At 39.5% G+C, this 26,965-nt stretch overlaps 2 protein-coding genes across 2 annotated transcripts; one reads left to right on the top strand and one right to left on the bottom strand.

Annotated features, from left to right (window-relative positions):
- Window positions 1-1,950: 1,950 nt before the first annotated feature.
- BORA (BORA aurora kinase A activator) lies at window positions 1,951-20,392 on the bottom strand. The gene is given in 14 exon segments (XM_042868509.1): window positions 1,951-3,345; window positions 3,348-3,380; window positions 4,846-5,023; window positions 6,547-6,678; window positions 6,886-7,481; window positions 8,671-8,824; window positions 10,048-10,265; window positions 11,427-11,483; window positions 12,236-12,298; window positions 14,837-14,918; window positions 16,144-16,189; window positions 18,842-18,948; window positions 19,643-19,813; window positions 20,308-20,392. Coding segments are annotated over 14 exon segments (1,893 nt in total). The 5' UTR covers window positions 20,314-20,392; the 3' UTR covers window positions 1,951-3,295.
- A 233-nt stretch (window positions 20,393-20,625) lies between these two features.
- MZT1 (mitotic spindle organizing protein 1) lies at window positions 20,626-26,006 on the top strand. Its single transcript, XM_042867506.1, has 3 exons — window positions 20,626-20,731; window positions 24,430-24,575; window positions 25,427-26,006. Exons 1-3 carry the CDS (start codon window positions 20,683-20,685, stop codon window positions 25,448-25,450), a joined length of 219 nt encoding a protein of 72 aa, XP_042723440.1. The 5' UTR covers window positions 20,626-20,682; the 3' UTR covers window positions 25,451-26,006.
- Window positions 26,007-26,965: the final 959 nt, after the last annotated feature.

Here is a 26,965-nt window from a genome sequence, read left to right as displayed (position 1 = left end):
CTATGCATGTGCAAGAGGGGAGGGTTTGCATGCTAACGAACTGTCAGGGGTGAAATGAATAAGTATCCAAATTCCAGGAAAACTATTGATTATGTATTAGTTCCTATATATTATATTATTATTATATATTATTATATATATATTAGCCTATATCTGTAGCACGATTTTACCAGGTGGTGTGCAAGTTAGGCAGATCTATTCCCCTTGCACCCGGTGTCTGCGCAGCACTGAATAAACCATACCTGCTTTGTAATTTTACTTGGGTTACAGGGTTTGATTCCGCATGTCACCCCGATGACTGGAGAAAGGGAAACATTCCTCCCATTTTTAAGAAAGGGAGAAAGGAACACCCGGGGAACTACAGGCCAGTGAGTCTTACCTCTGTGCCTGGGAAGATCACGGAGCAGATCCTAACAGAAGCTGTGTTAAGGCACATACCAGATAAAGAAGCGATTTGAGACAGCCAGCATGGCTTCACCAAGGGCAGATCATGCCTGACCAATCTGGTGGCCATTATGACGGAGTGATGGCTTTGGTGGATAGGGGAAACCTGGTGGATGTCATCTATCTGGACTTCTGCAAGGCCTTTGACATGGTCCCTCACCACATCCTTCTGTCTGGAGAGCACAGGCCTTATGAAGAGTGGCTGAGGGAGCTGGAATTGTTTCATCTGGAGAAGAAGAGGCTCAGGTGAGACATTGTTGCTCTCTGCAACTCCCTGAAGGGAGGTTGTGGTGAGGTGGGGGTCAGCCCCTTCTAATGCGTAACTAGAGATAGGACTGGAATGCATGGCCTCAAGGTGCACCAGGGGACGATCAGGTTGGATATTAGGAAGAATTTCTTCTCAGGAGTGGTCAGGCATTGGAATGGGCTGTCCAGGGAGGTGATGGAGTCACTGTCCCTGGAAGTGTTTAAGGAGAGCAGACGTAGTCTATAGGGACGTGGTTTAACAGGCAGTACTGGTGGTACATAGACAGTTGGACTAAATTATCTTGGAGGTCTTTTCCAACCTTAATGATTTTATGATCACTGCTTCCCTCAGACAAACTGCCTTAAATATAATTGTTTCCATCCTTTCAACTATTATACAGAAATCCACAAGGTAGTGATCAATCTAGCTTGCACTGCCACAGTTCTGGCACACTGGAAGTTTTCCAAAAACCTGAAGTCATGTTAGATCGCCTATCTTTGTAGTTGTGAGACACATAAGTGCTGCCAGTAGTGAGCCAAAGTAATCTTAACAGGTACATACCCAGACTCAGTGCAGAACTCCCACCACAGCAACTAAGGAAAACTCAATCTATCGAATGTAGTAGCTATCAAATTCTCCAAGTTTATTTCAGTTGAGCTATCCTCCAGAGTACCTGGGATTATAGTAGCTTTCCTTCTAGCTTCAACACAGACTTGTTCTACCAATGCCCATTCCTAGCTCACGAGTCAAGAAATTGCAATCCCACATGCTATAGCTTTCCTCCAGGATCTTAACTCATGAGCTGCTGAAGTCAATCACTGTTCAGTAGTTTTCTTAATTAGCTGTCACTTGGCAGTATTCACTCAGTTTCCTGAATGCTGTCATTACAGAGGATTTCATCAAACTTAAAGCCCATCTTGATAAAGACTTCAGAAGGAGACAATTATAATGATTAACTGACTGTAATAGAAAAACGGCACATTACATGACTGTTGTAATCCCATCACCACTATTCTGAAAGACTGTTCTGGCTATCTTACAAAGAAAGGCTAGTTCCAAGAAACACACAGCATATTGGATCTACAACTGATTCTGCACTTTGGCTGCAGGACCATATATTATAGTAACTCAAATTAGTTTTGAAATGTATATATTTATAGCAGCTTGCCAGCCTGCTTGCCTGACCTCTTTCCACTGTTCCCCAGCGCCCCCTTCCCAAACAATGCTGCAGGCTATACCAAAGCACTAAACAAGTGAGCTATTGAAGACAAGTCTTTATTCTGTTTTACTACTCAATTTACAACTATTCATGTTATAAGACTCTTTTTTAAAAGCTATTTAATGTAAACAAGGACTGTTTTGTGCAACATGTGCCAACCAACGCAGGAAGTACGACTACAAAAACAGAATGGTAGACAAAAACAGAATGGTCGAATGATTTCCATGGTAATCCGTACCGTAGGTTTCTTCCACAAAACAATTATACAAAGCATATTTGCAAGTTTCATAAAATCTGAATTTTAGACTGAAGTCTGAAACAAGACAGAAGATAACATTTCACTGGGGTAAAGGAATGTCTTATTTCACATGTACAACCATTTCTGGTGTTATCTTCCCCTTGCATTTAAGGAAATACTTGGATGTGGTACAATCAAGCATCTTAGGGATTGCTTTTATTTTTGTATCTGTTTTAATCTGCAGTTACTTTAAAAACCTCTGGTAATAGAACACAGCATTACAAAGAATCACAAGTTTTAATTAAAAGAAAACAAGTCTTAATCATACATACTATACAGTTCATAAATGATTACGATATGGACAGCCCTGCTTCTTACCTATACTCACTATACTATTATTTTTTGGTGATCAGACTTAAAAAAATAAATCCTTTGCACATTCCAAAAATCTACAATTCACCACTCCAACTCATTCTTAAAATCATTAGAAACAGAAAAGACAAGATAATAAATATATTTTAAATTGACAATAAGTTGTCTAGTCTTTGAGCTTCAAACCTTATCATCTGAGGCTCATTTCAGATGCCCTATTAAACATGCTCATTTCCCAGATGTCCAAATTAATTTTTTATTAAAAAGAAAAAAATCCTCTATAAGTAATCAATTCAGTGCAGTTCACCTTTTAGCAGGGCACTGCTTCAAGTTTATCAAGCAGTGCACTCGGGACATTAGGTTCAAGTTATTGCTAGGTACACAGTACTGAAATGTTTTGGTTTTTTTTTTTTTTTAACTTCTGTAACAATTTGTGTGTTGTGTTCACTGGTTAGAAACCTGAAGGTTTTTATTTTTTAATTAGACGTATTGATTATGAAATGTGAGAACTAAAACCAAATACTGTTTAATTGAGAGAAGTTTCTCTTTTAAGTGTATTTTTTCAGCAACACTTTATGGTAAAATCATTGATCAAAGTTTTTCAGGAATTGTTCCATTCATACAGCGGCTGCACAGAAGTCCCAATTCTAACCCATTGCTTTGTAATGCTATGCAATTCTGTTCATATTGCAAATTTTTAACATGTTTTCCAGTCCCCTTGACATTTAGACATGACCAACTATTTCAGGCTCAGTGTGCCAATAGCGTGCATTTGTCACTTTGAGACAGGCCCTTCTGTGAGCTGCTGCTCAGAATTGGAAGCATATTTCCATGCAGCATCCTGGAATTGGTTATCCTTGCTACTAGAAGAAACAAACACTACTTCAGCTGGAGCAACCACTGGAACATATTCTGAATAATCCACAAAGGTTTACTTCAGAGCTCTACAAATGCAGACATTTCAGTATTTCCCTTACAGTATTTCCCTTTCAATCTCCTTTTTAGTCAGCAGGGCTGGAAGAATGCCATACTTAACAAGAAATTAATTTGAAAATAACCTTTTAAGCAAATACAATCCAATTTAACTAAATCTCATTTGATAATGCAAAAGGAGTTCTCAGCTTCCAGACTTCCTCATTCTATTACCATTGTTCAGTAGTGGCTTTTTTTCCATTGAAGATATCATGAGATTTTTAAAAACTAATAGTTTTGGCAGAAATTGACATACCAAAATTACATGTCAAAATACTTATCTAAATATTTTGGTCATTTCTGCAGCAGACAGTACAATTGGGAAACAAATAAGGGGAAAGTAAAACTACAGTTGTCTACTGCAATACAAGAAAGGCAGCACCATTCCATTAAGGAATCATTTAATTGGAAGTACTGAGTAGTACATCTTAGTTAAGCATTTGGTACAGGTAACTGATGGATGCACACTTTCATTAATAAGTTGTTTGACTGAAAGGAAGAGATTCTGTTTTCCTGTAAAGGAATTTCTGCCACTTATCCTTTTTCTTGATTTCTGTCAAACCAAGAGAAAGGCTACTCAAAGAATGGAAAGGATTCTTTAGACACGAAGCTCATCTTATTACTAAAAGCAATTAAGATTTAACTATGGAAAAAAAAGATACATTATTTCCATAATTGTAATGGAGTTTTCATGCAGCTGTTCACAAGGAAAATATGTGAAGGACTAACAGGGCATCATTAAAATCAAAAGCACCCATTTTAAATGGTTTGCAATCTGTTGTAAAACACACATGTTCCTAATGAAAGTCACAGCTGAGTTTAATTTCTTTTTAGATCGAGACTCCAATCCCATTCCTGTTTCCCTAGCCCTACTCCCATCACATTTCCACTTAATCTCTATCTGTGTTCTTGGTACCAAGCCACACAAATCTGCCAAGGAAGAAAGCAATTCAAATCAAGACTAACACTGCTTACTTTCTCTCCCAAAGAGAAACTTCCCTCAGGTCTGTAGGAGTTGTGCACATTTTGCAGCTCCTTCTTAAAGCTGAAGTAATACCCAGACTTTGAAAACAACAAGCCTCTGCAGAGTGGTAACAGGTAGGAAAAAACCTCAATGATTTATTTGTACAGAGTTCAACTTCCTTAATTTTCAAAACAATCATTTAATAGTACCAATAAGTTTTATTAAAAATCCCCAAAAAATCACATTTGTTAAGAACTCCCCACATATTAACCAACTTACGTTTCCATCAGGAAAAACAAGACAGTTTGTACAATCCAGGCAAATGGGGTCATATATATATAAACATTTATTGGATAACACAATTCAAGTTCTCCATCAGAACTACATACCACTTGTGTGAAATCCCTGAATTTGATTTTCATTTTTATGTTTCCAGGTAGAAACGTTACAGCTCGCACTTTGACAAAATACTGTATGATGCATTTTCACTTTATGGAAACAGGACTGCTTCTCTGGAGATTTTGCTCCCAGCAACTGATTGTCTTTGTGGTTTAAAACAGAACACTCCTAAGGTTTACAAGGAAAAAGTTCACTTTAAAACCATTTTCACAAAAAAATCTCCCCCCCCCCCCCCCCCAAACCCAATATTCAAACTTCAAACTTACTATCTGAAAATGTCAAGTTACAGTTAGTAACGATTGGACTAAACAATACAGTTTGACAGTTGGACTAGATGATCTTATGTGGTCCTTTCCAACACTGTGATTCTACATTCCAAACTCAGTACCTTAGCCTCCCACCTTCTCCATTTTGAGAAGGAGAAAGGAAGATTGTTCTCTCTGGAGAAGTCTTTGAGATATACTGCCAGTAAGAACTTCTTCAGACCACCTGCTGTGAGTGAGCCAGACTGAAGTATTTCAGCCAGTGATTGCCATGTGCTTTGTTTCCTTCCATTCTCTGTGGGTTCTCCGTTTTGAGATTTGAATCAAGCACTTAATGCCATCAAAAATTAATTCTAATTTAAAGTACAAAGTTGGGCTTAATCAGGATCAAAAAATGTTAAGAGTAGCAATGGGAGAAGCCAGTTGCATGGTACACTGATTCTGTACAGCAGGTTTCACAGAAGAAGTTGTTTTTGAAGGATATATTCACACACAATTTATACCCAATAGGATGATTAGGATAAGACCTCAGAGCTAGCAGGTATTTTTAGATTTTTGACTTTAAAAAATTCATCTGTTCTTCCTGTATGGGCACAGTTATCCAAATCTGAACTGATCAAAATTCAATGTAATTGATCTGTGAGACTCCATCAGTCCACTCTCTACCATGGCAAAGCAGCAGCTATCAGTGCATAGATACAGGCTAAACAGGCTTGAGTATTTTTATGACTAGTCACTACACTATCACTGGTCTCCCCTTCCATCAAAGACCATAAATCATACCAAGCACTTGACCGTGAGCTAAATTCATAAGACCATAGTTACTAAGTATGAGGAGATGATCTTTGCTTTTTCCTGCAAAGAAACCAGCCTTGCTTCCCAGTCTCTGGAAGAACTTCCCACTGATCACAAGATTAAGAGCTTGGGAGCATTGCTAGTCTTTTTTTTCTTCTTTGTAATAAGAAAGGTGAGCCATCACTTGGCTTGTAAGGCACACATTTAAAGACAAGTTTTAAAAACTGGCAATGGAAGAAAAAAAATGTAGCAAGAACAGAAGCAAAAGTAAAGGAGACTTCAATGCACAGTGCGTCATAAACCATAAGCAGCCTCACAGCCTACATCTGTGCATATACCTCAGTTTCCTCCGTAACATCTTTTGACTTTGTCATAGAATATGTTAATTTTATTGCCTTGTATTTTATTACAGTATTTGTCCTACTTGTTTTCAACATAGTTCTTGTAATGATGCTATATTACTATGCTGGAGCTTTTGCTGTTCTTCAGGTGTTCTTGTTTTGTTTGGTTGTGTTCCCCCCCTTTTCCCCACACTTAATTCCCTGAGACACTTTTCTCTCAGGCTCCTTGAAACAACAAAGTAAGGGTGCATTACATGCAAAGGAAATCACTTCTGTATAAGTGAACTCCTACCTTTGTCTTAGGAAGTTGAGGTTTAGTCTGAAGTGTGTTAGTGTTCACATCATTTTCTCTGCAACTGTTTTCAGCCCCTGCAGTATCCATGATGCTGCTCCCACACGTCTGAGTATTATAGCCACTGTCCACCTGAAATCAAGAAGCAGATTTTAAAACTGTACTCCAATTTACCACCAACAAAACCCCACAGATTTTATAACAGATGTAATTTGCATCTGATTAACACAACTTAATCCATACCACGTTCATTTGGTGTGAAAAAAAATAGGCAAGTGAATGGAAGATGTTCTGAATATTACATTGAGGTCAGTTTTACAGAGAAGCAAACTTTTTTACCTGAATACTACTGTTGTCGCACGGAATTGCACTACTTTCTGCAAGAGGTGACATGCACATGCGAGAGTTTTCAATACTGAAAGTAATCCCTGTCATAAAGCTGGTCATTGGTGCACTGCTATTGCCAATTGTTTCTTTTATCCAAGTGTTTTCTGACACTTCAGCTGCATCAGCCATATCTACAGTATTATTTTCCTTCAAGCCTTCTATATCCTGATAGGATGACAACCTTTGATGACAAGCTTCCGAATGATCTGGTGTGATAGACACCGTTGCAACGACGAGATGTGTACCAGGTGCAAAGGTGTCGCCATCTTGCTGACAGAAGTTGATTCCATTATCCACTTCTGGGAACCGCGCTTCTGCCGGAGAAGCATTTTCCTTGTCCTCATCCTCATCGTGATTTTCAACAGCAAATGGTATTCTAATGACAGAAGTTTGGTACTGGGCAGTTCCTCTACACCCTCCAAGCCTCATTGGAGAACAGTTTTTAATTGGAGAGCAACCATCTATATAAGGACTTCTTGTACTTGCAGGTGTCATTCTATTTGAGACAGAAGGAATATCTGGAGAACAAAATGCAAGTTTTCTTTGGTCTGTGAACAGTAAAAAACAAAAACAAAAAACGTTATTGCATCAGATGGACTTACAAGTTATAGTTCTCAAAGCCTTATCCTCCTTACAATAATTATAGACAGCCTCTCAGTATTTCACAGAGCACTGCCTCCTTGCTCCAAGGCCTTCAAAAACAATCATGATAAAGGAAACTTCTTAAATCCAAGTTTTATCACCATTTTGTTTCCTGTTGTGTATTTTGCATTTTCAAACAGTGATGCTCTATTCTGTTGACAGTACTGTGTGTGCAGGTTGCTTCTGTGGCTTTTTCAGAATTAATGAATGTAAATGTACATGTTCTACAGGCATGTAAAATAAATTTAAGTAGTAATAAAATTGTCAAGAAAAAAAATGAGAAAACACCAATGCAATCCCTATATATAACAAACTGTACTGAAATATTACAAGGCTGAAAGCAAAATCATGCATAAACATGGCCTAAGTCTCTCTAAATAATGGATGAAAGATGAGTGGGGCAGATAATAGGGCAGAAGGAAGGAGTGCCATACAGAGAGACCTCGAGAAACTCAAAAGGTGGGCCCACGTGAACCTAGTGAGGTTCAACAAAGCAAATTGCAAGGTTTTGTGCTTGGGTCAGAGTAGTCCCATATGTGCAGACTGGAAGGAGAACTCCTTGGGAGCAGCTTTATGGCATGGGTTGGAACTTGACAATCCTTGAGTTCCCTTGCAACCCATGCCATTCTATGACTGCATGATTTTCTAGAGCAACAATACCAACAGCTGTTGTTTCTTCACTAAAAAAAATAATTTTAAATCATCTTGATTGCCACGACTCGATAACTAAAGCTAAACATTTTCCAATTAAAGTGCTTTGGTTTGGGCCAAATAAAAACTGTGACTTGACTTAGTTCAGGTTTAAACCCCCTCTTTACATTAAATCAATCCCTTACATTTTGTTCATTAGGTCTCTATTCCTCTTTTCAAATAATTTTCTTTAGGGAAATGTATCTGCTTACAAAAAACAATTGTTTCACACAATTAAGGTATTTCACTGCCAGAAAGTAAGCGTGCCATACAGAAGGAGACTGCCGGTGTGCCAAGCTGCATGCCTTTCTGACTCTGAACAGAAACAAGTTCCAGAGCAGAACTGCTTTAATAATCAAATTATGTAAATCAAGAAAGAACAATACATATACAAGAAAACCATACCTGACAGCGGTGTATGTCTTATATGAAAAGCAATAGGTGAAAAAGTAGGAGAACCATTACGTGCAGGAGACCCTTCTGGAAATGAGGGACTGGTAATACTTCCTAGACTGTAAGTCCTTGCTCCTCCCTGGATAGGGCTAGATGAAAACTGACCCTTCATTAGCAAAAAAAAAAATAATAAATATATATATATATATATATCTTCATTATGTAGACTTAGAGTAACATGCATAACAAGCTCTCTAACTTATTATGGCAGTACTGAGGAAATTTAATCTTATAAGACAATCTGTTCTACCATTAGCTTGACTGAGATATTCCAGTTGCACTTTTCACTTTATACCAAATAAATTGTCACATTACATCAACTAAGATAGTTTGTAAATACAGTGGATGTTACTAATGAACAGCCTAAACAGTACGTACTTCTTTGCATAGTCAATTACATCTTACTCATACCATGACAGATGAAAGCTGACCACTATTTATATTTAACAGAATCAATTTGAATTACTTATTGCACAAGCAGATAAAGTTCTCCTCAAGAAGGAAAAAAAAAAGAAAAAAGAGAGACCTTGCTTAAGAGAGTGTGGTGCAAAAAAATCTCCAAACAGCATAACTGTGTTGTAGGAATACATTACCAGTTTTCTCTAATACAGACTACTTTTGAGCCATACTCTTGTTAGGACTGTGTTTTTCTCCCACACACTTCAGTTTCCAAACAGATGAAGCCACACCACCTGAAACAGCTTAGCTGTGCTATGGTTACATTGGTGTAGGATTCACCTCACTTAATTTAAGACACAGACATTATGTTTTGTGTTCTAATATTTATCTGTTCATCAGAATTCACTAGTCAATGGAGAGGGGAAAAGAGCATATCTAGCACTGTATTCAGAGACCTATTCATATGACAAGTTATTTCTTCCACCACAAATGTTTATGAGATACAAGGGAATGTAATTATATCCCTGCTCATATCAGCTAATATTTTAGACAGTTCACTGATTTAAATAGGTATTTTTTCCATGTAAACATACTTTATGAACAAGCAGTTCAGTAGTTTATATACCAAATCCTACGTAATTTCCATAGCAGAAGGAAGTTAAAACATAATCCCTTCAATAGAGAATAGCAGCACAGCATCACATCTTTTTTAGAATTAAAAATTAGTTGCATTCTCTCAAAATTGTTGCTCATATAAATTGTTCTGAAAACGTAATTAAAAAACATTGGCCTGATACCTAATCTCCTATAAAGCTTACTACAGAAATATGATTGTCTTGAGTTTGTCAGAAAATAGAATTGATACAGACTGCTGTAAAGAGTTTGTGCCAATAAAGTCACCTCCCATCCATCTCCCATCGGGCTACTTACTGAACTAGATGTTTCCAGGGGGCTTCTACACCGAACTGGAGATATATCTATTGAGCAAAGCACTCCAAGTGGCTGACTACTGCATGGATTATGCAGAGAAGGGGTCAAACATTCAGATATGTTTCCATTTTCTTCCAAAAACAGCTTTCTTCGGAGTGATGAAGAGCTCAGATTTTCCTGAGACTGATCTGCAAATTCATCAGTTCTAAAATATTCACCTAGAAATGAAGGGAAGGCAGTTGTTTCCAATAAGAATGGAAGAAAAAAAACCTTCCACTATGGAGGCATACATTGCAAAAGTAAAACATACAATTCAATTCACCAATACAGCAAGAAATTAAATCTAGGGACCTCTTCCAAATGAAGACTTGTTACCATACAACAAATCCACTGTCTACCATAGTTCCATTTCTGACTATCATCCTTAATGCTTTAACTTGGAAGAATAGGTTGTTATATTGTATAGGTAAGACAAGACTCTTTTTCAAGTCTCTCATGTGCTTTGATGGTCACAGACTCAACCTGAAGTTAAAGCAGTTATAGTTTACAATAGAAAATCATATCAACGAAAGTCATTCAAGTATCTTGCTCTATTCTAATTGCTCTTTTTCTTGTAAGAGAAGTTGTCATGAATTAATAATCTACTCACTGATGGAAGCATTTGTCAAGGTCTAACACTAAAGTTGTTTGTATAGTTCTGTTAGGTTTGTAACACAACCTCAACTTAACTGGCACAATTAGGGTTGCGAACTTCAGTATTGGGAGAGAAGCATGCAGCCAAACGCCTCTGAACTGCCTATTCACATACACAAACTGTAAGCACAGGGCTTTCCTGTCCTCTTTCCTGCCTGAGAATCCAACAGCAATTGCTTGAGATAATAGTTATAACCCGTCTGTTAATTTTGGTCTAGTCTCCGTCTCTCCTCAGGGATCAGGGCATTTTTGCCACCACATAATTTCTAGTCACCTCCACAGACATATTGAAAGGCACAGAATTACAGCATAGATTTGCTCAAGGCCAGGCTATGCGCCTCACTGACAGCGAGCTGTGCGTAAATCAGCTCTGCAAAGATAAGTAACCCCCTGCTTGAACGTGGAAAAAAGTTTTTCTGCTTGGTAACTTGCTTGTATTTGATGTTTTTACTGTATTCCCAATTGACCTCCATATCACTCCAATCTCACTTTTATGCCTAAACTCTAATCTGTGAACTTCCTTAGGTATCCCATGCAATATACAGAACATGACTACTTTTAAAAACCACTTAACATTCCCTTAAAATTCTCATTCATACATTAAGCAAAAACAAGACAAAAATAAGACAAAAACACATCTATTTGGACATCTATAATTAAGTTTAGAAATTGTAACACATACGTACCTAGGATTTTCTCTAAATTAAAATCTACTGGCAAAGACAGTACTGTTTGACAAGCAGCTACAATGAATAAAAACAACAAAATTAGCTTACAGTGAACTTTCAGTAAAACCAAAGAAACAAAAATTTGCTTTTAAATTGCACTGTGATAGAGCTATTTAGAAGTTAAAGTTGCAGTAAGGAAAACTGTTAATTAAGGCTAGGATTCTGATTTGTCAACACTATACACAGCATATTCAGGCCTAGAGATAAGATAGAGGGCTGCAGCATAGAGGCCTCCAGAGAGAGATGCTTAACTGAAAAAAGAACTCTGATAAAAGGCAGAATTGAAAATGAACTGGGAGAAAGATCAAAATACCCTGGAGAAAAAAACGCTTATCTAAAATAGCAGAAATCTTAAGACCTCTTTTAAACTGCTTATTTGGCAGAGAGAATAACCAAGATTCCGTTACTCAAAACAATTCAACACATTAAAGACTTACAGTTTTGAGAATTTCCCCATAAACCCACAGCTTATATTCAATATTTTTTAACTCAGACTATGCATATATATTTGGACTTGGGAAAAAATGCATTCTACAGAAGATTTTTTTTTTTTTTTTTAACTTCTGGAAAAAATATACCTATACGATAATTAAATTACTATGGGAAACATAAAAGTCAGTAGTAATATACAGTTCAAGAATAGTTATTTCTACATGAATACTAACAAAAAAAAAAACTGACTCCCCCTTTTCAAATTAAGTAGTCCTAAAAAAAGAGGTCATTACACTTCAAAGAAAACCTGCAATCAGACAACACTTTTTACTCACCATTGGTTTTCCCAGGCAAAGTTAGCTGTCTTCCAATTGGAGAAATGTTATTTAGATCTATGGCTGTAAGACAGGTAAGAAATTTAAGCATGAATTGCATACAGCTTTGAAACACAGCAGCATTAAGTTAGTGTACTTGATACAGAAGCAGTTGTGTAGTTTGTGTAGTTTGATTAAGGCTTGGCAGAGCATAGAAAGGAATGCTTAAGAAAAGTTGGAATTATAGCTGATAACAGAATTCCAGCACCTTTCTAGAAGCTTTGTGAAGGAGCATCAACCTTGCCCAAAACTTTGTCCACTCCTCTACCTTGCATGGGCTGTTTTCACGCAAACACATCTGCAGAAAATCATGTAGTCTGGACTTGAAGACAAAAATGAACAATCTACCACTCCATCCTCTGTATACAGCTAAGAACATTCAAACATTGTTTTACCACTCACTTTCCTAGGTTTAGGATTGTGCTCTATGTCCTTTAATCAGTAATTGGTTACTTGAAAACTCACAATTAAAAACACACCATTCAGAAGTTGTATAGACTTCACAAAATATCCTAACAGTTTATCCTCAGTCAAAACTTGCAAAAAAAAAAAAAAACCTAAGGATTTTCTGTCAAATAGTCAACACTTCATAGCCAACACTTGTCCAGCTTCTCATTTGTTCACTACACAATCTGCTGGTTATGTCTACATTTATACTAAAACCAAATAACAGCATAAATTGAATAAGTTTAGTAAAACCTAGAATACTACATACACAAACAGTGAGAAAGCAGAGCACCAAGAGGACAACAAGAATTAACACGTCAAATAAAGCTAGAAAGAAATGGAACTCTGTTCCAATGTATTTATACTGATGGGAAAGCAGATAGAATATGAGAGATGATGGATGACCAGGGGAACTACAGGCCAGTGAATCTCACCTCTGTGCCTTCGGAGCATCCTAATAGAAGCTGTGTTAAGGCACATACCAGATAAAGAGGTGATCCAAGACAGCCAGCATTGCTTCACCAAGGGCAGATCATGCCTGACCAATCTGGTGGCCATCTGTGACGGAGTGATGGCTTTGGTGGATGGGGGAAAGCTGGTGGATGTCATCCACCTGGACTTCTGCAAAGCTTTTGACGTGGTCCCTCACCACATCCTTCTCTCTAAAATGGAGAGCTGTGGATTTTGAAGGATGGACTGTTTGATGGATGAGGAAATGGCTGGCTGGGCACAGCCAAAGGGTTGTGATCAATGGTTCTGTCAGGGTGGAGGCTGATCACAAGCGGGGTCCCTCAGGGGTCGGTCTTGGGACCAATGCACTTCAACATCTTCATCAATGACACAGATGATGGCATCAAGTGCACCCTCAGCAAGTTTGTGGATGACACCAAGCTGAGCGGTGCAGTCAATACATTGGAGGGAAGGGAAGCCATCCAGAGGGACTTGGACAGGCTGGAGAAAAGGGCCAATGAAAACCTAATGAGGTTCAGTAGGGCCAAATGCAGGGTGCTGCACTTGGGTCGGGGCAATCCCAGGTATTTATACAGACTGGGGGAAGATCTCCTTGAGAGCAGCCCTGCAGAGAAGGACTTGGGGGTCCTGGTGGATGAGAAGCTGCAGGAACCAGCAGTGTGAGCTTGCAGCCCAGAAGGCCATTTGTGTTCTGGGATGCATTAAAAAAAGGGGGTGGCCAGCAGGAAGAGGGAGGTGATTGTCCCCCCCCTACTCCACTCATGTGAGGCCCCATCTGGAGTACTGCATCCAGGCCTGGGTCCCCCACTATAGGAAGGATGTGGAGCTCTTGGAGCAGGTCCAGAGGATGGCCACTAAGATGATCAGAGGGCTGCAGCACCTCTCCTATGAGAAAGGTTGAGGGAACTGGGCTTGTTTAGCTTGGAGAAGAGAAGGCTCTGGGGAGACCTCATTGTGGCCTTCCAATACTTGAAAGGAGCATATAAACAGGAAGGGGTATAGCTGTTCACAAGGGTGGACAGTGATAGGACAAGGGGGAATGGTTTTAAACTGAGATAGGGGAGATTTCAGTTAGATATCAGGAGGAGGTCCTTCACACAGAGGGTGGTGACATACTGTAACAAGTTGCCCAAGGAGGTTGTTGATACCCCATCCATGGAGGTGTTCAAGGCCAGGCCGGATGTGGCTCTGGGCAGCCTGGTCTGGTGGTTGGCAATCCTGCACATAGCAGGGAGGTTGACACTCGATCATTATGTTCCTTTTCAACCCAGGCCATTCTATGATTACATGCAGATATTGGAGATAAAAAAAAAAAAAATAGAATGAGACAGAAGAGCTGTCTATTCTCAATATTGTCTCAGCAACATTATGTCTGTCTGAAGCTGGCTGAAGAAAGGTTAGGACAGGAAACAAAGCATTAAGAACAGGATCTCAAAAAGCAAATCTGAAGAAAACAAGTAAGATTCAGGATTAATAAATGATATTCAAAATAATAAAGCACTTGGAGAGGACTGCTAGAAATCCCATCAGTTGTGTCATCTCTCAGCAGTGCTTCTGGAAATTTAAACTGAGATTGGAAAAAAAAAAAAAAAAGATAATTATTCCCAATGCTGGACTTTGAGCGGACAGATGAAAGCTACTTACATTTTGTTGAATTAAACTGTGAAACTTGCTTGCCTTCATGTTCAGTCCAAGGAGAAGGAACTATGAGACTCTTTGTGAAAAACTAGATCAGAAAAAACACAGTAACATTTTCGCAGGCCTGCAGAATGAAACTGTACAGAAGTTTCATTTAATACTAATTACTCATCCAAAAATGCAAATGATCTCTATGGTGCTTACCCCATACTACCACCCTGGCAGAGTAATTTAGCATAGTTCTTCTCAAATTCCAGTTTTACAAATTTTGTCCTTTAATAACTAGACTATTTTGAAGAAGTACTGAAAGGATTCTGCATTAACAACAGACAAAGAGGATGACCAAGGCTTTTTGGCAATATTTTAAATGCGCTTGGATAAACCAGCTAACAGTGAAATATGTATGAGCACTGTCCTTCAGAGTTTGGGGTTTTTTTTGGTTTTTTTCCAAACTAGAAACCATACCTGCTGTCACAGCTACAACATAGAATGCTCAGATGTTAAAGACACGAGCACTACTATACAGCTTCAAAAAACACATGGCAAGTTCTGTTCTCACAACAGAAGCTAATCTTAAGCAAGAAAACTGAGCTTGAAAGATGCAGCTAGCTACCCAAGCTATGAAGGTTATCCAACAGAGACAGGGTTGCAGGATGTTCTTGTGCCTTACAATGAATCCTTTTAAAATGCAGATTTAAAGCAGTCGAGTAGGTCAGGAAAGGTTGGCTTCTCCAAAAGAGGGGTCAGACACTGGAATGGGCTACACAGGGAGGTGGTGGAGTCACTGACCCTGCAGGTGTTCAAGGAATGTTTAAGATGTTGTAGTGAGGGACATGGTTTAGTGAGAATTATTGGTGATAAGTGGACAGTTGCACTGGATGATCTTGGAGGTCTTTTCCAAACTTGGTGACTCTATGATTTTGTGAGTATCTTAGACATAAGCCAACTAAAAAGCATCTTTACAGAATCATAAAACAGACAGAAACATTCACCAAGCTTCTGCTACACATTTTTTTTTTTTTTTAAAAGCAGGAAAAGAATCATAAACTACCCTACATTAATAATTCCTGGAGGGAAACCAACACAAAAGATAGAAAATATACTATTTTCACCTAAAGGCATGTAAAAGACAACAAAAAACAAAAGAGCATTCCAACTGTATTGCTGCAAGGGATAGGATGCAAAAATTACTTTCTTACCACTCAGGAAAACTGTGGATTTTGAAGTTCTATAATCAACTTTTTTTTTTTTTTTTTCTTAAAGCAAATAGCTAAAATGAAACAACGATTTTTAAGCACAGAAAGCTTTATTACCTCCTCAATGGCTTTCTGCCTCCTCTCTTCTGTCTCCTTATCAATTCTAAGGAAAAACACCAACAAAAAACTAATTAAGTTACCGAAAATCACAATTGGGAAAAAAAAATAATGTTCAACCATGTCTGTAGACTGAAAGGTGCTTACAGCGAGAGCGGGGCTGGTCTCTTCTCACTGGTGACAGATGAGGGGAAATGGCCTCAAGTTGTGCCAGTAAGTTTAGGTTGGATATCAGGAAACACTTGTTTACAGAAAGGGTTGTGAAGCACTGGAATTGGCTCCCCATGGAGGTGGTTGAGTCACCATCCCTGGATGTGTTTAAAAACTGTTTGGATGCGGTGCTCAGGGACATGATTTAGTGGAGGGTTGTTAGAGTGAGGGCAGGATGATTAGGTTGTGGTTGGACTCGATGACCTTTAAGGTCTTTTCCAACCTGAGCAATTCTATGATTCCATGATTTGAGAAAAACATGATAAACAAAATTTAACCCCATCTTAAAATATTTCACAGTTAAAGCAATGAATTCATATCATAAACTTAGAAACAGACAAACACTTTTCAGTTACTTCAGTGATTTTGAAAAAGATGTATACAATTCCTAAGTACAGATTCACTGCCCTATTTACTCCTTGCACTAGCAAGCTTTTTATTGGAACAAAAAGTCAATAATAATTGATTTTTCAAAATAATCCATTCAGTTATGTTCAGGTTCAGATGAATACCTTTTACTGCTGAGGTTACCATGAAAGTAGGCTTACAAAATCAGAAGAATTTAAGATGTTTGCATTCTGAAGTTCCCAAGACAGCCTACTTTCCCAGCAGAGTTCCCCCTTTTAAATGACTGCACTGCCATATTTTCTTCAGCTCAAGAACAAAACATCATGTTTCAATTTGAATCAGCTAACACATTCCCTTGAACACCTTTGCAAAAAATAACAAATGAAAGTAGAGAAGTCTGAATTACATAATAACTTTTCTTTAGAAAAAGAATTGTATTTACATCAGCCATCTCCAAACGATGTGTTACGTTCTACATTTCTACTTCCTTTAACTGTCACAATCAAATCTTACTTCTAGGGTATTTTTTAATAAGCTTCAAAAAGATTACAATGAACATTCATAATCTTAGGAAGATTAATCACATAATGCTTCCATGCATAATTAATATCCCTGAGTACATCACTTTAGAAATCAGTCAGATAACAGACATTATTTGCCATACAAACATGTACAGGGGTACCTGTACATAAAATTTCTCATAGCCCTCCTTGATGGGAATCGGACTTTGAACAGATCTGCAATACTCTGAAATGCTATTTTCAGTTACGTTGGACGATGCTGAAGACGCTGTAACAGTTCAGTGAAGACACTTGCCCCAAATTTCACTATCATACTAAAAGAACATGCATACAATCACTGTTTGTGCACAGTGGATCATGATTAATAAGTGTCTCTACAAGCCAGATTCCAAAGGAGAAACAGTAAAACCAACAGTGCAGTAGGCGTACAGTATGGATGGCCAGTTCATGAAAACAGTAATATTGCAGAAATCTAATTCTACACATGATGCACATTCAGACTTTGCAAAGCACTCTGAAGCTTTCACACTGCTGCTACCCAATGTTTCTATTACATAATGGAGAATTAACTGTTGAAAATATTCACCAAATTCCTTATGCTTGTGATAATTTGCAATTGTTGACAAGCGTTATTAAAATCAAGCATACAGTCTGTGCAACATAACACAGGTTTCAAGAAGTCAATTCTTTCATCTGGCAGGTGTAATGCCAAGAGCTGTATTTATGACACTCTTTAGATTCCATAAAGCAGTGTTTATGCTGTGTACATTGAGTTGCCATACAGTTTTATATGCTTAGACCTCTATGCATTCAATCATGTACTCAGAAACAGCCTCCTTTGTCTGTACGACACTGCAATAGGCAGCCACGGCCACACCACATCTAGGCAGACTGAAAAACACTGCAGCAAGCATGAAGCAATGGGACGGACTGAAAAGACCCACTGAGACAACATGTTTATGTTTACTGGCCACAGCACTAATCATCACTTGAACTGTCACATAAGCCACGTTAGTGTCAAATACAATCCCTCAGTAAGATCCAAGCCTGTTTTACTTCAGTCATTTGTTGTACCCACAGGAAAACTCAAAGAAAGGAAAGTTGAGATAAAGATCCCCAAATTACTTTACGCAACTACTAGTCTTCTCCTCAAAGAGAGCAAGATTATTGGTCTTTCCTCCCTCACATTAATTCCAGTCTGTACCTTTCAAATAGTACTGCCTTCGCCAGCTCTATCCTTCTGCAGGAGTCCCAAAAACACTTATGCTTCATAGGTCCCAAAACTGTACACTCCAAGAAGATAAATAGCGTTGTGACAAGAAGCAGGAGAGAGAGCCAGACAACATTCATTGGCAAGGCATTTTTCTTGCTTCTGCTGACTGCTGTATCTGGCTATCCTCCAAACTGCAATCAGAGAGGATCGGCAGTTCTTAAGATTTAAAAACAGCAACCCAGAAGTGGCCGCATCTGAATATTATATTCACATCAGGAACAAGAAAATGTATGTTGAAAAACTGGAATGAAAGGTTTTTAACGACGTGAGAAATATAACTAAAGCAAATGAACAGTGTTCTGCTATTCAAGCTAAGTTAACAGCATAAAAACAGATGGTAAGTTACCTAGCGTGACTCAAATACATTGCTTGGCGTCGGATATCTTCTGAGTCAATTTCCACAGGATTTATTAAAGCAAGCTGATCAATAGACCATCTAAATTTTCCTGGTGTCTGAAAAAAACAAATGCACATATGAATACTTGCTGATCTAAAAATATTTTTTTAAAAGGGAAGCTAAAAATCAGGCTTTCTTGTCTTGATGGTGGAATTAAAATAATTATGAGATAATATTAAGTGAAAGACTACTAAGAATTACTAACCGAGGTGTCATGTTATTCCCCCTGCATTTCTGGGGGACAGGCCCACTAAAGATCTGAAACATGGGATAAAGTTTAGTTGCTTCTAGATAGACACAATGAAAACTGTGGCTCCCTGAAAGCACTTCAATCATCATCCAAGCCAGGATAGTATAGCAACCTTCCTTTTACTTTACATTTCATGGGAGACACAGGACAGCCTTTAAGCAGGCCACAGAGACTCACTTCGAGGCACTGTCAGTCATAGTTCATAAAATCCAGTTTGGGAATAAAGCAGTGTAATTCATTTATGTAACACTTTAGTACAAAATACTGAGCAAGTAGCATTTAGAAAAACAGTCTAGCAAAACACTCTTTCTAGTTTCATTATCAAGAAGGTGGGAAGACCAAATTACAGTATTAGCATTAAATGAAGCATACTGAGGTAACTGAAAGAACCAGAAAAACACCTCAAGTTCTTTGGGTTAGTACACTCTACATCAAATAAATGCACTGTGTTACGTGCTTTGAAGTATTAGCACTGCATACAACAGAAGATGAGATCTTACAGATGAAGATTTTGTTGATTTGAAGACGGAAGGACTGGAGACAATCTGCTCCTGAAGGGTGCAATAATCATTGGGACTTTCAAAAGGATTCAGGACTGTGACCCGCCCAGGAGTTTCGGGGCTGATCTGCATGTGGGCTTCTTCCGTATCGCCCATAGCACCGCGCTGTTCCTGGGGAAGAGAAAAGAGGGAAATGCGAGGGGAGGAAATCATCATTCTGACTCGTCAGGGTCATCCTAAACATTTCAGCAGATGACCGATCACTCAGAGGAGACAGAAAACTCATAACGGCAAAGCAGACTTTGGCTTGGGCGAGTGAGAAGCCCATAAACGAGGCTGGCACAAAGACAAAACTTAAAAAATAAAGCCAAAGGAAACAAGACACTGAAAACGCGATTGAAACAGAAACGGGCAGGGAGTAAACCAATCGCTTTCCTGCCGTCAGCTCGCGTACCGAACGGCGGCACTGTGGGGCCTCAGAGGCGAGCAGCTGTCAGCAGCAGCCGGGGTCGCTGCCCCGCAGCGATAAGGCCCCACACTCCTCGCAGACCAAGCAGCGCACACAGCGGGGAGCGGAGGACCGGAGCCGCGTGTCGACGGGACAGCCACATCAACGGCCACCCCCCGCTCCTCAGGCCCGGCCAGCCCGTTCGAGGCCCCGCTACCTGCATCAACACCGCACCGCCGCTACCGAGCCGCCACCGCGACGTTCGCTCATACCCGACTGCAATCTAAACCGCCCGCCTCCGCCGCGCCGGGCGGCTCTTTAACCACTCCCGCCCCTTCCCGGATTCTGCCCAATCAACGCGCGTCGCGGCCGCCGCCGAGCCAATCGTAGGTTCCCCTCGTCTCACAAACGGACCAATCGCTCGGAGAGCCGCTGCACAAATTCGAACGTAAGCCCACCTCTCCTCTTCCTGCTGCCGAGCGGGAGGGTTCCGTTTGGGGGGAGGGGGGGATGTCACGTGGCGGGGGGAGGCGGGAGCGCCCGAATGACGCGGGGTCGAGGGTGTCCTTTTGCTTCCGGGTAGGCGGTCGCCATGGCGAGCAATGCCGCCAGCCTCAACGCCGTGCGGGAGACGATGGACGGTGCGCGCTCGGGGCTGGGAGGGGGGTCTGCCCTATCCCTTCGTTGCTTGAGGCGGGCGGGGTTGTGGGTGCGGCCCTTTCCGTTGTGCCGGTGCTTTTGGGTCTCGTGATGCTTCTCGGTTTGCTGCTGAGCGCTTAATAAGGCATAACGGTTTGTAGATATGTGGGGTTGGTTTCAGTAGTTTGCTCGAAGTTGGCAGTGTGAGTTGCGTTATGCGGCCCAGGCTGGGAATTTGGTGGAGGGTGGCAAACCTGTGGGGCTGTAGCAGCTGTGCCTCCGTCTGTGGGCTGTCCCTGTCTGCAGCAGAGAGCACCACTGGGGCCTCTTTGTTGACCTGTTAGCTCAGGTAACGGGCCTATTGCTGAGAGCTCCGCTTAGTCTGTGTCTCTCCTTTGAGGAAGGGTGGTAGTGAAGAACTGTGGAATTGTTTCAGTTGGAAAGGGCCTTTAAATGTCATTTGGTCCAACTTCTCTACAGTAAACAGGGACACCTACAGCTCCATCAGGTTGTTCAGAGCTTTATCCAGTCTAACCTTGAATGTCTCAAGGGTGGAGTGTCTGCTGCCTGTCAGAGCAACTTTTATCATAAAATCACAGAGTGGCCTTGGTTGAAAAGGACCACAGACATCATCGAGTTTCAACCCCTGCTATGTGCAGGGTCACCAACCACAGACCAGGCTGCCCAGAGCCACATCCAGCCCAGCCTTGAGTGCCTCCAGGGATGGGGCGTCCACAGCCTCCTTGGGCAACCTGTTACAGTGCGTCACTGCCCTCTGAATTAAAAGCTTCCTCCTGATATCTAACCTAAACCTCCCCTGCCTCAGTTTAAAACCAAATCTCCTATCTTTTAGCTTGAAGCCATTTTTCCTTGTCCTCTCTCAACAGACCCCGCTAACAGGTCTGTCCCCTTCTTACAGGCTTCTTTTAGGTACTAACAAGCTGCTATCATGTCTCCCTGAGCCTTCTCTTCTCCAGGCTGAACAGCCCCAGTTCTTTCAGTCTTTAAGAAGCTCTGAGGAGAGCAGTTGCTACTACAGAATTTGAGTAGATCCTGATAAAGAAAACTGAGGCTCTTGTGGGTTAAACAGTGTGGCAGAATGGCATTGTAAGTGTTGGCAAATTTCTAAATTTCTGAGATGTGGGAAATATAGTCAGGATGTTTAAAGAGCAATTGTTCACTTTCTCCCCCAAGCCAACTATAGGTAATTGAGGATAGCAGGTATGGGAGATGTATTTCAATTGTGTCTTCAGTAAGCATGAAATGAATGCTAAAAGCTTACATGGGTTTCAGACTGAGGGGAAAGTTGATGAGAAGTCCCTTGAGTTGAGTATGGAGACTTCTTTTAGAAATGCTCTAAGGAGGGTCTGGAGACACTGGAGGCACGTATTCACTTGTATTGCTTAATATTTGCTATCTTCTTACATCCTTACCTTGTATTCTAGCTATGACTGTATTCTTTATCTAAGACCTTGTGACCTTGTGTAGCCTTTGACCCAGTATTTTCATCAAGCAGCTGCTTTTGGAGGCAAGGCAGGACTGGCAGGCCTGTTAAGGCTGTGTTGGTGCTCCTGTGTGCCTGAAGAGAGATTTGTTTGGGAAGGACGGTGATACTAAGCTTTATAACTGTACTTTTATAACTGCCCTTTTTCCATTTCTGCAGGATGGCAGGCAAGAGCATGCAGAATTAAAGGCTAAGTAAGGCTTTAAGAACTTCAGTGAAAAGTGTGCTAGCTTTCAGATTTTGGAACCCATGCTTCCTTTGTAACAATATGTATATTTAGGATGCACTCTCATAATTTAATCTACTGAGGTCAGGTAATTTTATGGAAGTAAAATTTCCATTTACCTAAAAAAAATAAAATACACTTGATGCTTAAAGATTTGGCTTAAAGGAGTCCTCATCCTTTTGCAGTATTTAGTAAATTGCTGTAGGGTCCTTCCTGCTGTTCAAAATATTTTTTTGAAATTTTTGTTTGACAAATGTGCTTATAAGCACTTTCTTTTTGTGAAGGCTGATGGCTATGTTATGTAATTAGCTTTTCCTTGAATAAGACTCATCATGAAGAGAAAAAAAAAAAAGACCTGTGATGAGGTTTTTCAGACCTAGAATAGAACAGGGAAGCTGTGCTGCAACTTGTTTTATTGTCGCATATGAAATGCACGTAAAGGAAGCAAATGGGTTGGTAGAAGTAGTTTTTAAAAAAACACAAACAATAAATGTTAGGCAAGTGAAACATTTGATTTAGAATATCATATGTACACATTTAGTTGTGATTCTCTGCAGAATTGTTAAGAGCTCAAATTTTTGTTAGAGAAGCTTTTGCATCTCAACCAAAGATGGCTCAATGCTTAGATACTGGCAGAGACCAGTGAGAGCAACTCTTTCTGGCATAAGAAACTTGAGCTTATCATTTTTCACATGTACTTCTCTGCCTTCAGGTATGTATCAGGCTTAGTAAATTTTATAATGAACTTTTAAATGAGTAGAAAAAATAACAGTTCTTTGTTTCTGGAAAGACTAAATAGTCTTTAACACTTTTGGAGCAGTTAATGTTCAATTGCATTTTATTAGAAATGCATCAATTTGTTGTTGCTCTATGTGAGTGTTGGTCTTCCAAAAGGGCAGGGTGTGCAGTGTAATGGACCATGTGGAGTAGTTTACCTTCAAGCTAATGGAAGTCAAATACTGTGTTGTGGTGGGGGCAGCTTTCTTTGTGTCTTGTAGCTAGTACTGTGGTCTGGCAGACTGCTTTCCTCTCTTAAGTGTATTCTTAATCAAATCTGCTTATGGGGCTTCATGAGTATTGATGTACTTATGTGGAAGTCAGTGTTTATTTTTTTATTTAACACAATATTTGGTTTTTCCCTGTGAATTCCACGGGATGGAGTGGATGTGTTAGGCCTTCAGTGGCTTGGCCTGGGTAAATGCAACTCTGAGGCTATGCTACAGTGTTTGGTATACTGGCATAGGCTATTTCCAGAGCTGTCAAGTGGACAGTAGTCACCATATTGATTTCATGTGGTAAGGATGACCTGCTTCTTTCCCCTAATTTGGGACTGTAAATAAATGAAGTCTTAGCTTCATGGTTGTGAGTACTGTAGCATAAACAAAGTAGTGACAAGGTGTGGTGTTGTGCATATAATGAAAACTGTAAGGGTACCAGGTAAATGGGGCCTTCCATGGAGCCTTTGGAAGAGGGCGACTTGTTTGAATGCAAAACTGACTGTGATCTCCTTCAACAAAAAGTTTCATACTGACACGTGATCATGTCATTCTTCACAACAAATACAATTCAAATACTGTTACTTATATTCAGCCTGCTGGTAATGTTAGACATAAAGCTCGGTGTAGCTATAGGAGGAAAGGGCTGTAAAACTGAAAACAACTGTCAAAGCTTCTAGTCCATTTGAGTAGGGCTTTCAGTAAGTGTTTGGAGTTCAAAAGCAGCTATTCTTATAGCCATCTTTCAGATAATTAGCAAGCATTTTAATAACTGATTTTTTTACTCACTGTTTTCTGTTATATTGAAGTCATTCAGAACCTGTGGCTTCTACCTTATACATTGGAAAACCAAAAATGAATACTGTTGAGATTCCATGACTGCTACTTCCACGCTCTACAGGAGAAATTCAGTTTTGATGAATGACTGTTCTGATCACTGTAGGGACTAATTCGCTTTTCTTTTTTCTCTTGCAGTCCTGTTTGAGATTTCAAGAATATTGAACACTGGGTTGGATATGGAGACCTTGTCTATTTGTGTGCGGCTTTGTGAACAAGGCATCAACCCAGAAGCACTGTCTTCTGTTATTAAAGAACTGCGTAAGGCTACAGAAGCTCTAAAGGTAATGCTGTTGCCTAAAAAGCACACGCTTTTAAGAGAATCGGATCCATGCTTCAGTTTGCTATACTGCAATTTCTAAGTTTTCCTTTAAAGTAAAAAAAAATATGTATATAGATATATACAAATTTATCTTCTGGATGCTTTCAGCCACTGTTTGCCCCTTTATCTGCATCATGTCCTGACTTCATTGCAGCTCTCTTCTTCAGCCTGTATCAGCTCCTTATACAGCCTCAGGCCTCATAGTATGCAGCAATACTTGTAAACAAGTTCACGAAGGTGTTGTGGCTAACGTAGTCTCCACACATTGCTGTAACCCCATTAGCCTGTGCTTTACATCTTTCAAAAGACAAATTACAGCATTTCATGGTGTGTGCATCATAAATACCAAACTACAAAAAGCCATATATAACTTTGGTTAATAGGGAAGATAACTATAGTTAAAAAATCCTCATCTGCCCTTTAAAGAATGCCTACCTAAACACTCTGGTATCTTATGTTGTTTATATACCTGTTTTTGAAGACTATGTTCTGATTCTTAGAGAACTCAGCTTTTAGATTTGACTAGATGCATACTACTCAGGGCTTTTTTTTCCCCATTATTTTTCAGTTTTTTGACTATTTCTAACTCTCCTACACTTGTGCATATTTTATATTTGCTTACATGTTTAATGTGTGTATATAAGCTTAATTGTGCATATACATGATTGAGGGATGTTCTATTTCTTCTCTGTTGTAGTTGTCTTATTATTTGTGTTGCTTTCATTTTCCCTTTTTATCTCATAACTGGCTTCAAATCTGCAACATAAATGATGTCTGTTTTTGCTGACTAAATATGTTTGTTTTTTTTTCTAGGCTGCTGAAAATATGACAGGCTGATGTGGTAGAAGCCTTTGTAAGAAGAATTCGAAGTTGTAGAGTTAATAAAGGATTGGAACACTGGGCACTGCTCAGAAATACAAAGTGAAATTATATCCGAAGGTTTCAGAATATCTCTGCAAGTGATCTTGAAAAAAGCAATGTATGGGAGAGCTTAAAGTTTGGTTTTCTTAAATAGGCCCACCACTTAAAATTTTCTTAAATCTTACCACACTTGAATGCTTAGTTATTTTTATGAACCAGGAGTGAACTTACTGCCATTGCTCTTCTTCAGCATCCAAGATTTTTAAACAGTGTCAGAGATCGATTCGCTTGTTGAAATTACTAGTATTTAACAGTGAATGTTGTTATCATGAATGTAGCTTGCTCATGCATCCTTTAGAAGTGTGTTCTGTTTGTTCCTATTGAATTGGTGTGGAAATGAGTGGATGCTTTTATCTATGGGAAAGATAGGAAAAAAGCCCCTATTGACTTGATTTTAATTACAGTACAGATGATGACTTAAGTCATTTAACTCACATTCTGAAAGTAAGAAATAAAGCACTTTTGATTATAATGATTTGTCCTTCTAATTCTGTTGGAAAAAGTGTTTCTAACTTGTATTAGAAAGGAATTTTGGTATAAGCAGTGATGTATGTAAGTTTGAGATCTAGGTAACATGGAATATCAAATGCTATTTGTTTACTTATGTTCTGAACACTCAAGCTGAAAATATTAAGCATATATTGTTACTTCCTAGTAAATACAAGCATTACAAGAAGGGACAGATCTAGCTGTGAATGTTAAACAGTCATTTGGTGTAGGAGTGTCTTCTCATTCAGCACAAAGAATCTCCACTGATGCTAAAACAAGTCTTTCCAGATATGCAGCCAAGTATTGAGCGCGTTATCATGCAGTGAATGTCCTTGCATCCAGGAATTATGTTTCTTCACAGGAAGAAAATTTTCTTTGTGCTTGTCCTCTGCTACTGTTTTAGCTTTTCCAGCTTTTTGTTAGAATCTTTTTAAGGTGTGCAGTGGTGTTAATAGAACCCAAAGCAAGCTCCACAGCTGATAGGGGAAGCACACATGAAAATAAACCTTGTATCTTTATTTGTGTAGACAAAAAAGTTCTTTTTGAGTTTACATCACATACTCTGTCTGGGTCACAGCTTTACAGGAAGTGATCAAAGAGGCGAAATGTCTTACCATTATTTCACAGAATGATAGAATAGGCTGGGTTGAAAAGGACCACAAGGATCATCGAGTTTCAACCCCCCCTGACTTGGGCAGGGTTGCCAACCACAGACCAGGCTGCCCAGAGCCACATCCGGCCTGGCCTTGAACACCTCCATGGATGGGGTATCAACAACCTCCTTGGGCAACTTGTTACAGTATGTCACCACCCTCTGCGTGAAGGACCTCTTCCTAATATCTAACCAAAATCTCCCCTATCTCAGTTTAAAACCATTCCCCCTTGTCCTATCACTGTCCACCCTTGTGAACAGCTATACCCCTTCCTGTTTATATGCTCCCT

This window comes from Lagopus leucura, unplaced genomic scaffold (assembly GCF_019238085.1).
Source record: "Lagopus leucura isolate 7727_CA_CO unplaced genomic scaffold, USGS_WTPT01 Super-Scaffold_100001, whole genome shotgun sequence".
In the NCBI taxonomy this organism is placed as follows: Eukaryota; Metazoa; Chordata; class Aves; order Galliformes; family Phasianidae; genus Lagopus; species Lagopus leucura.
This window is presented reverse-complemented; position numbering and strand designations above follow the sequence as displayed.